The sequence below is a fragment of the Panicum virgatum genome, chromosome 3N (assembly GCF_016808335.1).
Source record: "Panicum virgatum strain AP13 chromosome 3N, P.virgatum_v5, whole genome shotgun sequence".
Lineage (NCBI taxonomy): Eukaryota > Viridiplantae > Streptophyta > Magnoliopsida > Poales > Poaceae > Panicum > Panicum virgatum.
Window position 1 is genome coordinate 31583970 of NC_053147.1, and position 13561 is coordinate 31597530.

General features: G+C 45.1%; 1 protein-coding gene across 2 annotated transcripts; it reads left to right on the top strand.

Annotated features, from left to right (window-relative positions):
* The first annotated feature begins 9436 nt into the window (after positions 1 to 9436).
* On the top strand, positions 9437 to 12621 carry LOC120665699 (lipase-like). Of its 2 annotated transcripts, none has more exons than XM_039945352.1 (10): positions 9437 to 9763; positions 10198 to 10268; positions 10392 to 10457; positions 10545 to 10592; positions 10710 to 10777; positions 10991 to 11063; positions 11146 to 11307; positions 11707 to 11901; positions 11986 to 12074; positions 12152 to 12621. In XM_039945352.1, the coding sequence occupies exons 1-10, from the start codon at positions 9697 to 9699 to the stop codon at positions 12333 to 12335; spliced, it is 1023 nt and encodes a 340-aa protein (XP_039801286.1). In that variant the 5' UTR covers positions 9437 to 9696; the 3' UTR covers positions 12336 to 12621. The 2 variants fall into 2 exon arrangements, with proteins under 2 accessions (XP_039801286.1, XP_039801287.1); XM_039945353.1 differs by lacking the exon at positions 9437 to 9763 and adding an exon at positions 9784 to 10008 and having other exon boundaries at positions 12152 to 12599.
* The last annotated feature ends 940 nt before the right edge of the window (positions 12622 to 13561 follow it).

Sequence of the window (13561 nt, forward strand, 5' to 3'; positions counted from 1 at the left end):
CTATGCTAGTGGGTTCAATACAAGAAACAAATGAGTGATATTCGCAAAATGAAGCATGTTTAGAGCGAGTTCTTACTCCCTTTGATGGACTACCAATGATTTGACCAATTGGATGATCCTTGGAGATGCGACCATGCTTCACTAGCGGTACTTGCGTGGATGCTTGTTGGGGTGGATCATGGGTGACTTGTGCTTGTGGTGGAACACTTTGCTCTTCTTGTACTTGAACTTGGGGTGTTGGCGTTGGCACATCTTCTTGAGGTTGTGTATCATCTTTTTCTTGATCTTCATCCATTTGGGGCGCCGTGGAGGTGCTTGGTGTAGATGAGGAAGGTCCTCCCCCTTGATCATTGCCTTCATGCACCTCTTCCGGCTTGATATCCCCAATGGACATATTTTTCAAAGCTTCATCAATCTCCTCATCACCTACATTTTCATAGCCAACAACCTCCTCTTGGGAGCCATTAGATTCATCAAACTCCACATCACATGTTTCTTCAACTAACCCGGAGGTTTGATTGAATACTCTATATGCTTTGGAGTTTGATGCATAACCAAGAAAGAAACCTTCATCACATCTACTTTCAAACTTACCGAGCCTTTTCTTCTTGTAGATGAAGCATTTGCAACCAAAGACTCGAAAGTATGATATATTTGGTTTCTTCCCGGTGATGAGCTCATATGGAGTTTTCTTGAGGAGTCGGTGAGGATATACTCGGTTGGATGCATGACACGCCGTGTTGATTGCTTCCGCCCAAAACGTCTCGGATGTGCCATAATCATCCAACATTGCTCTAGCTAGGGTGATGAGAGTCTTGTTCTTTCTTTCCACCACTCCATTTTGTTGAGGCGTGTAGGTGGCGGAAAACTCATACTTGATGCCCTCTTCATCGCACCATTCTTCAATCTTCATGTTCTTGAACTCGGTGCCGTTGTCACTCCGGATCTTCACAATTGGGGAGTTGTACTCCCTTTGAGCTCTTCTTGCAAAGGTCTTGAAGATTTCCGGAGTTTCACCCTTATCGCCTAGAAACATAACCCAAGTGTAACGTGAAAAATCATCAACAATTACTAGGCAATAGAGGTTACCACCAATGCTCTTGTATGTAGTTGGACCAAAGAGATCCATGTGAAGTAGCTCGAGCGGCTTGGAGGTAGACAACATCGTCTTGATGGGATGATGTGTTGCAACTTGCTTCCCGGCTTGACATGCTTTACATAGCTTGTTCTTGTCAAACGTGACATCCTTCAAGCCGGTGATCATCCCTCTCTTGTGGGCTTTCTTGAGGTTGCTCATGCCAATATGAGCAATTCTTCTATGCCAAAGCCACCCAAGAGAAGACTTGGTGAAGAGGCATGTCATGGTACTTGTTTGCTTTGAAGAGAAGTCCACTAAATAGATGTTGCCATGCCTAAACCCCGTGAATACCATTGACTTGTCTTCTTCAAGAGTTACTACAACACCATTCTTGTCAAAGGTACACGTTAGTCCAAGATCACACAATTGAGCAATAGAAATAAGATTAAAACTAAGTGCTTCTACAAACAAGACATTAGAAATGGATAAATCTTTAGAGATAGCTATTCTACCCAAATCTAAAACTTTTTCCCTTGAGTTATCACCATAGGTGACATGTTCATGATCGCCGGGGTCTTCAAGGGAGGTGAACATGCTATCATTGCCGGTCATATGTTGAGAGCAACCGCTATCTAGTACCCAATGTTTTCCACCGGCTTTGTAGTTCACCTACACACATGAGAATTCACTTTTGAGTTTTAGGAACCCAAACAAGCTTTGGGCCTTGCACATGTGTGACAAGAGCTTTTGGGATCCAAAATTGCTTGGGGAGCTTTTTCTTTGACTCCTTAGTAAGTTTGCCAATGAATTTGGCCTTCACCTTGCCCTTCACTTTACTCAAGAGAAAATGGTTATTTTGAAACATTGAAGAGTAATTCTTGGGTAATTTAGGAAGAGGACGTGATGGTAAAGTGCACTCCCTAGTGTGGTGCCCGGTGACTTGGCAATGTTGGCAATATGATCCAACTTCCTTGATGAAGCTAATCTTTATCTCCGGAGAAGGAGTAGTGGCTATGTTTGGCTCCGGAAATGAACCAAGACCTCTTTTGCCATAGTCACGGGCATTGTTGAAGAGAATCTCTTTGTGGATGTATTCTCCTCTTGAGAGCTTCTCCACACTACTCTTGAGGCTTGCAACTTGATCCATCAATTCCTTTTTCCTAGAAGGTGCAAGCTCGGGCAAAACATTAGTAGCATTTGCATTAATGAGTAGGTCATCACATGAAGTAGAAGCATTGACCTTCTCAATAGTTTCATGAGCAAAGTTCTCAAGACTTGGGTCAATTGCTTCATAGGCAAATTCAAGTTCTTGATACTTGTGAGCCAACTCCCTATGCTCTTGTTTAAGCTTTTTGTGGCTCTCTTCAACTTGCTTAGCAAGTACAAGTGACTCATTGTGCTTTTTAAGCAAGTCATTGTACTTGCCAAGCAAATCGGAGTGGGCAAGCTCTAACTTGGCACGAGTGCTCTCAAGAACCTTGACTTTGCCCTTTTCCCTCTTGATAACGGATGTATACTCATTAATGAGGTTAGCAAACTCATTAGGGTCAAGCTCATCATCACTATCATCTTCACTCTCACATACCTTAGAGTTACCTTTGGCCATGAGGCACATTGGAGGTGGAGGTAGTGATGGTTCTTCATTTGTGAGGGCGATGGTGACTATGTCTTCTTCATCACTTGACTCTTCGCTTGATGAGACATCGGTCACCCACTCTTGTTTTTCCACCAAGAAGCTTCTCTTGGTGTGCCCTTTCTTCTTTGGGAAGAACTTGGTCTTCTTGTCATGGCTCTTTTTCTTCCCAAGTCTCTTGTTCTTGTTTTTCCTTTCTTCTTCTTCATCATCGCTTGAATCATGGCGATGCTTGCTTTTGTTGTCCTTGTTTCTTTTGTCCGGCTTGGGGCAATTTGGATGGATGTGACCTTTTTCTCCACAATTGTAGCAAATTTTGTTCTTGACATCCATTGGCCGGAACATTCCCCTTTTTGAGTCAAAGTTGAAACCCTTCTTGTTGATCTTGTCATTCAAGCGGGTGAACTTCCTCATCATGAGAGCAAGCTCTCCATCATCTTCAACATCGGATGAGCTTTCATGATGATCATCTTCTTCATTGCTTGAGCTTGAATCTTGCTTGATCATCTTGAGCTTGCGGGCTTTGTTTGCCTTGGTCTTTAGAGCAATTGATTTGCTTGAAGTTGGCTCTTCGGACATACCAAGGATACTCATCTCATGAGCGCGAATTTTGCCCACAAGTTCTCCTACTTCCATTGTGTCAAGATTCTCCTTTTGAAGCATAGCATTGATGATGTTATACTTGGGCTTCGGGAGGAGCATGAGAATCTTGCGATTGATGGAGGCACTGTCAATTTTGGATATTTCAAGTGCATTAATGTCCTTGACAATGATATTCAAGCGAGAGTACATATCATTACAATTTTCATGAGCTAGCATTTTAAAAGAATCATACTTATCTCTAAACAAGTGATATTTTTGCTCACGAATTTCAATGAGCTCCTTCCAAATATCACTTGCTAAGTCCATGCCATTAACTCTAGCAAAGACTTCCTCACTAATGGCTTCGAAAATTGTATTTCTAGCCTTGGCATTCCATTTTAATTGTTCGGTGGTGGGAGTTCCGGTGAATCCGGTCTTAGTGGCCAACCACACTTCGGGGGCAATCGCATCAAGATATGCGGCCATGCGAACTTTCCAATAAGCAAAGTTCTTGCCCTCGAAGTGGGGGCGGCGAACCACCCATCTTGGCCATAGCTCTGGGCGGTGAAGCCTAATGATCCAAATGAGCAACGAGGCTCTGATACCAATTGTAAGGATCGATGGACCAAGAGGGGGGGGTGAATTGGGCCTTTTTCAATTTCTAAAACAAAGTAAAGCAACCTTAACCTATGCAAAGCTAGTAGGGCACCAATTCACCAACCGGATAACTAAGCTACTTACACAAGCTAAGAGAGATAAAAACAAAGTAAAGCCTAGCAAGGTAGAGCTAAGTTATGATCTCTAAGTCAAGCACATGAGTAAATTGCAAAAAAAAAATGCTTGAATAAAGAGAGTGAACAAGAGACGACCGGATTTTTTTCCCGTGGTATCGATGTGTTGGCACACACCCCTAATCCACGTTGTGACACTCTCAAAGAGTCTTGTCACCTCCCAAGTCACCGAGACGAGGGCGCTCACTAAGAGTCTCCGTTCACCATCCCGGCGTGGTGGAGATCAAGCCACGTACAATCTTCTTCTCCGGGCTCCCACAATCCTTGGCAAGCTCCGCGAGAAAACACCTCATCACCAAGATCACCTAGGTGATGCCAATCACCAAGAGTAACAAGCTAAGTCCTTCACTTGAGCAAGAACCGATCACCAAGAACGGATGCACACTAGTTTCTCTCTACTCAAGTCCTTAATCTTGCTTCTTGATTGATTGAATGCACAAGTATGTGAATGATGAAGCTCAAGGTGGCTCTTGACTATAGTATGAGTGTATGGATGTTGCCTAGTGTCAAGAGTGGGCGAAATGACCCATTGGAGGGGTATATATAGGCAGCTCACACAAATAGAGCCGTTGGAGAAAAGCTGCCAGAAAACTGCGTAGCGCCGGTTAATCCGACGTCCCTCCAATAGTCATCGTCGGTTTAACCGGTGAATGTAAACTGCCACTTCTGAAAACTAGCCGTTATCACTTGGGCAGATTAACCGACGTATCATCGGTTTAACCGGTGAGTGTAGTTGTCCACTGATCAACTGAAAAACCAAGTCTCTGGACAACTGCACCGACGTTAACTCAAACCTATCGTCGGTTTAACCGGTGAGTACAACTTTTGAATTCCTCTGAAAAACCATCTCACTGGTCAATTGCACCGACGTCTTGATTTAAACAGCGTCGGTTTAACCGGTGTATAGAACTTGAAATACCCTGGAAAAACCAACTCTGGACTAATGCACCGACGTTAATTTCAAACACGTCGGTTTAACCGGTGTATTGAATTTGTCCAGACTCTGCTGACTTTATCTTATCACTTTACTGTTCATTCATTTAATGAGCTTACTGTTTAAGCTCACATATCATCATCCCAACATATTGATCGCCCTGGCCTCTTGCTGTGTTGGCCTTGCAAAGATGATAACATCATCAGCATAGATGCTGCACTGATACTTGACCGCTGGCACTTCTAGTCTGTGGATGATGCCGGCGTCCGTTGCCTTAAGGAAAAGCTGGTGAAGGACTTCCATCACCAGTATAAATAGCATTGGCGACAGTGGGTCGCCCTGACGGACGCCCCTTCTATGTTGAACTGGCCTCCCAGGTCTGCCATTAACTAATATACGTGAGGTGGCCGTGGCCATCAGGATAGAGATCTAGTTGCACCATCTTGTGCTGAAACCGACCGCTCTCAGTACTTAGGGTTTAGGGTTTAGGGTTTAGGGTTTAGGGTTTAGGGTTTAGGGTTTAGGGTTAGGGTTTAGGGTTTAGGGTTTAGGGTTTAGGGTTTAGGGTTTAATGCCAGTAATTGGGTTTTGATCTGCCCGATCCTTTTTGCTGCCCAACTCTGCAATTGCTTGATCGTGTTCCTGAACAAGTTGTCCAACCGCCTATACGGGTCAGTTATGGAGTCCGGGCATTTCCATCCCGACTCCACTGCCTCCATGTATCCCTCGAACTTGGGCCAGAAAACCTCAAAATGGAAGCGAGGTTTTGCAGCAGGTATCACATTGGTTTGCAGCAACAGCGGGCAATGATCAGAGGCGTCAGAGGATAATGCTTGCAGGTGACACGATGGGAACTGGTGATCCCAATCTAAGGAGGCAAGTGCTCGATCAAGCTTGACCAGAGTTGGATTGTCTCGCTCATTACTCCAAGTGTACAACCTACCATGGAGGTGCAGGTCTTGAAGCTCGAGCTCATCAACTGTCCTTCTAAAATTCTGCAAGTTCCTTCTATTGATATGCTGGTTGTTCTTATCCGCTGCGCTCAAGATGAGATTAAAATCTCCGATAATCAACCAGGGGCCCGGACAAGAGCCCTTGATAGCCGCCAATTCCTCTAGGAATAAATCTTTCTGCCCATCGGGCTGCGGCCCATACACTGAAGTTAGCCACCATTGAGGCATGGTGTTTTCCACTTTCACTTTTACTGTCAACGAGAAACAACCTATGTGGATATCCGAGAGGGAGATGGATTGCTTCGCAGCAATGATCACGCCACCACAAGTTCCGTTTGCAGGGAGGTGCGCAAACTCACGGAATTGTATTCCCATCATGAAAAGCATTAGGCCATCGGTTACAGCATCAAGTTTTGTTTCTTGCAGGCACCCGATCGATGCTCGTGCATCCTCTACCATGGTTCGAACCGTGTCACGACGGGCACGACAGTTCAGACCACGCACGTACGTTCCAAGATAGGATTGAGATGTTATCCATGGAAACTCGAGACAACCGATGACATGGCATCTCACATCGTCGACACGGCGTTGGCGCGAGGGGGGAACAGCTCATTCATAGCTTCAATATGCTTGCCGCGGTGGATCTCATTGTACGCCTTCATCGAGCTGGCCGTCGCTGGGGCCTTGTCATCAATGAAGCCCAGGCGACGCATGACAACAATCTCCCCTCGTTTGGCCGCAGGGACATTGGCCAGGCTCTGGCTAGCAATCCTGCTGCTGTGCTTCGGCAAGGTGGCAGCAGCGGTAGAGCGGCCAGCGGTGGTTGCGCCAGCGGTGTGTGAAGCGGTGTGGTCATCAAATCAGTGAAAGCCTCTAGGCGGGAGTCTAGCGGCAGCTGCAAAGCATCGCCCATCAAATTAGATGCTGGCGTATCTGGGCTGGAAGTTGACAGCATCGCCCCAGACGAGCCCGGTGCATGGGAACCAGGGGATCCGGCTGGCATGCCGGCGGCGTCGAGATCAGAGGATGCCACCAGTGACGAGGCAGCAGCTGCCAAATCCACACGCGGTCGATGCGCAGGGGTGGGTGGAAGGGTTGGAGATGGCACGGGATAGCCAATGTGGTCCTCCAGCTCGATCCGGCCCGGGTCGGCAGTCACTGCGGTCGAAATAACGACCCCACCCGTCGGCGCACCCGCAGTGGACAATCGTGAGTCACCAACCAAGGGGTCCCACAGGAGCCGATGTAGGCATGCATGCCGGGGAGCATGCCCCGTTAACCGTCGCAGGATAGAGCCCTGCCAGTAAGGTGCATGCACCGAGCAGCGGGAAGCTTCAGAACTCATGGGGTCGTCAACTCTTGCGGACAGGGCATCCCTCGCTGCCAGAAGGTTGAGGACAAACGCCTCTGCCATATCGACAGGAAGCGGCCCGACAACCTTAGCACGGTTCTCGGCAGGGGATCGGGTGGCATTGGATGTAGCACCCACTTTAGCCACAGCAGGGGCATGTTCAGAGGCCCGTGAAGTGGTCTTGTCAACGACTTGGTGGTCGCAGCCAAGGAAGGAGAGTCTCTTTGCAGGTCTAAGACCGTCCACAGCGATAGGAGGAAATGGAGGAGTAAATCTACTGTTTGGCACTGTAGATGCACTGTTTGGCACTGTAGACAGAGAGGGCGTGGGAAACGAGGCAAGAGCAAATTTGCTCTTGCTCTTGCCATTGTGGACAGCCTAACCCGACTGTCAGGTGAGGAGCATTCCGCTTCGGGATCGGGGATCGTGGACCCTGACCGTTGGGAGCCGGTCCCACCAGTGGTCGGAACGCGACGCAACCAGTCCGTGGTGCCATTGGCGCGTCGACCATCACGACGACGAGGGAAGGCATTGACGCGAAGAGGGGGTGATCTGCGGTGGCGCACACGACGAGATGGCCGCCGACGCCTGCGGCGATCCGGAACAGGTCCCAGGGGCGGTGCCGCCGCCGTCGGATGTGCGACCACAAGTGCGGGGATAGCAGGACCACGTATCGGGCTTGGGGGCGCGCGGCAGACAGCATCTTGATAGCTCGTAGGACGCAGAGAAGGTGATGGGGTGAAGTCGTAATCGACCATCTCCTCGTCGCTCTCCTCGGCCCAACGCACCGTCTTGGCGCGGCCAGAGGAAGATTCCCCCGGGAAGAAGGGGCGAGCAGCTGCGGAGAGTGGGGAGGATGCCGGCGGCGGGCAACGAGCTTCGTTCGGAGTGGCCGAAACAGCACTCGGGGGGCTACTGGAGGGGGGACCATCGCTGACGGCGGCGCGAGTGCCGGGGTCCAGCGGGAAGGTGGCCGTCAGCACCCAAGTGGCCGGATGGGTGGCCGCCGGTGCAGGAGTGCCCGCCGGGACCGGAGTGGTCACCGGCGGGGTGGGGAGCTTTCTCGGCTAGAGAGAGAAGAACATCATTACGGATTGGCTACTTCGAACAAGTTCATCAGTGGCTCTCAAGAAAAAAGAACGCGCGAACAAAAAATACGGTGCCAACACGACGAGATAAAAATTGATAAGAGAGAAATGTAGGAAACCTGATGAGTTGTATTTATCCTGTATGGAAGAGGATTGAAGAATGTACCCACCTGAATGTCCCGTGGGGCTATTAGGAGTTAGACGTGTGACTAGCAGCCAAGGTGTTACACAGTCATATTTTCGAGACTCAAAGAACCACGTTGAGAAACAGGTAACAGCATGCGTTCATGTTTGCTCTGCTTTTGGTTTGTTTGCTCCAGGAATCTCTGGTCTCCTCCACTGAATGAAAGGGAATTATGACTGCATAGAAAAGAATCAGCCAGTTCAGAAGAGGATCTTCTTCAACTGGGCCGGGCCCGATTGCTATCCTGCCCAAAGTCGAAATACATGTCCAGACCCAACAAGCCTCGAACCATTCGAAGGACTTTAACACTTAACCCTTACAACAAACAAGGAATGTATGTAGTGCAAATCACAGTTTTTGTGAAAACTCATGCAAATCACGATAAAAAAATCGTTTAAATTCATCAAAAAAATTACACATATAGATAATATGATGATACACAACCTTGTAAAATATCTTGTCCAAACTCGACTTCATTTGTGAGATATAAAAATAACAAATTTCTTACAAATTATCTGGACAGCTTTTTGGCTTTAAATTTATTATTTTTATATCTCAAAAACAAAGTCGAGTTTGGACAAGATATTTTACAAAATTGTATATCATCATATCATCTAGTTTATGTGATTTTTTCTGTGAATTTATATGACTTTATTACTGTAGTTTGCACGGGTTCTTCTGTGAATTTAGATGACTTTATTACTCTAGTTTGCACCAAATATGTTCCCTTACAACCAAGACGCGCGGTCTTTACCAGTTACCCCTCCCTCGAGTTCATAATTCAATTCCCCTCCCCGCTAACTTTTTTCCCTCTCCTATTTATGCCCTTTTATTTAACTTGCCCTATAGTACTCCTCAAACTCGAATCGTGTATATGTATATGTATGGCTCCTAAATCCGATTCGGCGCGCACCTAACCCCAATCATTGATCCTCGCCGTCGCCGGGTTGGGCCAGGTCCTTCTCGCACCAATTTCGCTGGTTTTGGTCTCCGGCGGGGCGGATTCCGTCGTTCTTGTGCCGAGTCTGGGCAGGATTTTTGTCTTCGTCCTCGCAATTTTGGGGGCGGTTTCGCCCTGGTTTTTGCGCCGCGGCTCCAGTGCATGGAGCCGCGGAGGTGGCTCGCGGCCGCTGTTTTGATGTGCCTGCTGGTGCATTGCTGCGGGAGAGGTAGGCTGTTGCCCTTCTTTGCTCCTTGTTTGTCTCACCGCATAAAAAGAAGAAAAAAAAGGGAAAATTCCTTCTTGGATTTTTTTTATAAGGATAAATTCCGTCTTGGATTAGTTTCAGCTTGACGATTGAGCGCCGTACGGTACAAACGGACTCTGCCTGCCGGTTAATTTTCCTAGGTTTGCTTGTGGAATGTGGGCGTTCAGTGATGTGTGGAGCCTGCAGAATCGTTTTAACGCTCAAAGGTTACATGTTGTGAACATTTCTTCTGTTCGTGAAACGCAAGGTTTAAGTCTTGAAGATGCTCCGTCATACACAATGTGTTGGCATGACCTGCAAGGATTCGTAGTTTAATTAGTCTGTTTCCATCTTCTTGTGTCTCATGTATGGCACATTTTACTGCATTCTCATTTTGCTTCTGATTTTTTACTCAGAACTGAAGACCAAACATGCGCCCATATATGACCCAGCCCTTGCCCAGACGCTCGCTGAATATACTTCGGCTGTAGGTTCATCTGACCTTGTTGCTGTTATGGCCCGCTTTAGATTATCATATTGGTGAATACTTCTGATTTCTAGTAAAATATGATGTGGCTCTGGTGGACTTGAACCTGGCGCTTTTGTGCAGGTCTATACTGCTGATCTGACCCAATTGTTCACCTGGACGTGTGAGCGATGTGGCGACTTAACAGAGGTATATCATCATCTGAAAACAGTTTATGATTTCACCAAAGCTTTTCAAATTCACATTTGGTTTCGTAAAATTTGTTTTGTGGCTCAGGGGTTTGAGGTGGTAGAGCTGATTGTTGATGTGAAAAATTGCTTACTGGTAACAACAATATGTCTTTTACTTGCTGGACTTCTGCCTATCTCGCCTGAATCTTTTTTTCTTATTACTTGGTAATAGGCTTTATCTTATATTAATGATGTATTTATGATGAATCAGGCATATGTTGGATTTGCTAGAGATATTAATGCAGTTATAGTCGTGTTCAGGGGCACACAAGAAAACAGGTAATTATTATATATCTCTTACCACTTCCTCTTACTTTTTAAATGGTGCCCTTGAAGTTCTGGTTCTTTGGAAAGCTTTGCTATTCGCTTTCTTCTGAATGTCATAGGTGCTAAAATGTGAAGCATTTCAAATTTAATGAGGCCTGTCAAATAGATATGGAAGTCTGCCCATGTTATTCTTTTGCAATAATTTCTGTTCCTCTAATTTCTCAGCATTCAGAACTGGATAGAGGACTTATTTTGGAAACAACTTGATCTCGATTACCCGGGTATGCCTGAAGCAAAGGTGAGCATGGTCTTTTTATTTATGATAAAACTCCATTCACTCAGATTGCAGGCAAATATGTTGGTCTTCTATCTTCTTATAGGTTCACAGTGGATTTTATTCTGCTTACCATAACACAACATTGCGTGATGGAGTTGTCAGAGGTATTCGAAAGACAAGGGGAGTGTATGGTAATATTCCTATCATGATCACTGGACACTCCATGGGAGGAGCTATGGCTTCATTTTGCGCCCTTGATCTTGTTGTGAGTAACAACCTTTATACGCTGGTTATTTTTCTGGCATTAGTTGTGACTGTTACATTACCTTGCATAGTTTGCATCTGTCTGATATGCGATACCGGAAAACAGTGGTAACCACTTAATTTGCTAATCCTACCAGTTCCATCTGATATTAAGAACCTAGGCTGGGCATAAATTTAGTGCCAAACTTCATCCCGTTCCAGAGACTAAGATGGACTTACACACTGATCTGATGCAATACCTTTCAGTTTGGACATAACTGTTGCCTCAAGCATACAAAGTGAATTGTGTTAAAGCATTCTTTCCCTTTCCTTCTTAGTGGAAATGTGAAAACCCTCTAAAAACATACTTACGGGCATTAAAAAAATATAAATCATGCATCGGCATTCTATGTTCTTGTAGGTTAACTTTGGGTTAAAGGATGTGACTCTCATGACATTTGGACAACCACGGATTGGCAATGCTGTCTTTGCTTCTAATTTCAAAGGGCATTTGCCAAATGCAATCCGAGTGACCAATGCACACGACATTGTGCCTCATTTACCCCCCTACTACCGCTACTTCCCCCAAAAGACGTACCACCATTTTCCACGAGAGGTGTGCTTTTTATTTATTTCCCTTTGAGTTATTTAACTGTCTCTTCTTGATTTCTAGCACATATCAACTGTATTGTTCTTTCAGGTATGGATCCACAATGTTGGCCTAGGAACTTTCGAATATTCAATAGAGGAAATTTGTGATGATTCTGGAGAAGACCCAACTTGTAGCAGGTCCCTCTCGCACACACATCAATTTCTGTGCATCATAAATTGGTGCCCCTTCTAACATCATCTTTTCTGCTTTCCAGGTCTGTGAGTGGAAACAGTGTGCAGGACCATATTCACTATCTTGGCATCAGCATGCATGCTGAGTCATTGGGACATTGCAGAATTGTCACAGGAACCCTGCAGTACAAGATGGATCCTGCTGGCAACATTGTATTCTCCAAGCAGCCTGGTTTATCATTCGATGAGCTACACAGTGCGCAATGAATAAACTCAAGATGCATGAATAAATTTCCATGTATTGCTTATTCCTATTGTTATGAAATCAAAAGGGGATATGTAGGATGAATGACTTTGTGAATGGTTCTGTTCCGTCATGTAAATATACTGGTAGCAATCTTCATTTTATAGGGTGTACTTGTCAGCTGTATATACATATATATGTATTTATACCAACTTTCCAGCATAGCATCTGCAACTTGTATAGCATTACAGTAAAAGCGAGTACTTGTTTACAAGGAAATTCGACTATGTTTTCCTTGTCCTTGCAGACAAAATAGTCTGATATGCTTTGATGATTACTTTTATGGTCAGTCGCACGAACTAAATGGGTGTTTAGTTTGAGTGTATTGTTGATATATCCCTAAAGCCAAGTCAGTTGGACCTGAGAAATGGTGAGTTTATCCATCACCACTTTGCCACACAAGTACATGGGCTTTATAACAGTGGGCTCACTAATTTGTGGATACTTCCTCAAGAACCTGGTTTCGACGAGTTTCCTAGCAAGCTACGTTTTAGTGGTCACCTTCATCTATCTTAGAATTAAAATTGCCCCGTAGTGTCAACCTGTGGCTAAGAAAAAAAATGATCTCATCCAATCAAAATTTATGTAACGAACCTATGATGGACTGTCATTCTAAGTTGGAAAAATTGTATTTTCATCCCTTAAGTATTGTAAAAGTGTGACATTCATCCCTTATGTTTCATTTGGTGCAAATCAACCCCTTACTAACTAAAATGGTGCATTTATAATCCCCACCTTAATTTAATAATGGTTTAGTGTCATATAATATTATTTTAGATCATGTAATTATCTTACTAATCATGGTCTAGGCACATCTAATGTTAGGCCAATCTCTATAATAATTCGATGTGAATGGGTTACGTTAATTTTTCGGATAAAATTTTCAGGTGCACCCAATCTAGAGGATTTACTATTTTTTTGGACTTTATATATATTCAACTCCGCATATTACATTGCTAAGTGGAGATTAGTCAAATGATTGTGTGGTATAAACCTCTGTTTCCTTCTAAGTTTGATAAATACGCCAGTTTAGTTAGTTAAGGGCTTGATTTGCACCAAATGAAACATGATGGATGAATGCCACACTTTAGTATTACTTCAAGGATGAAAAATACACTTTTTCCTTCCAAGTTTGATATCTCACACCCCTTCTAAGTGAGTTCGATTTTGCAAACCAAACACCGTAAGA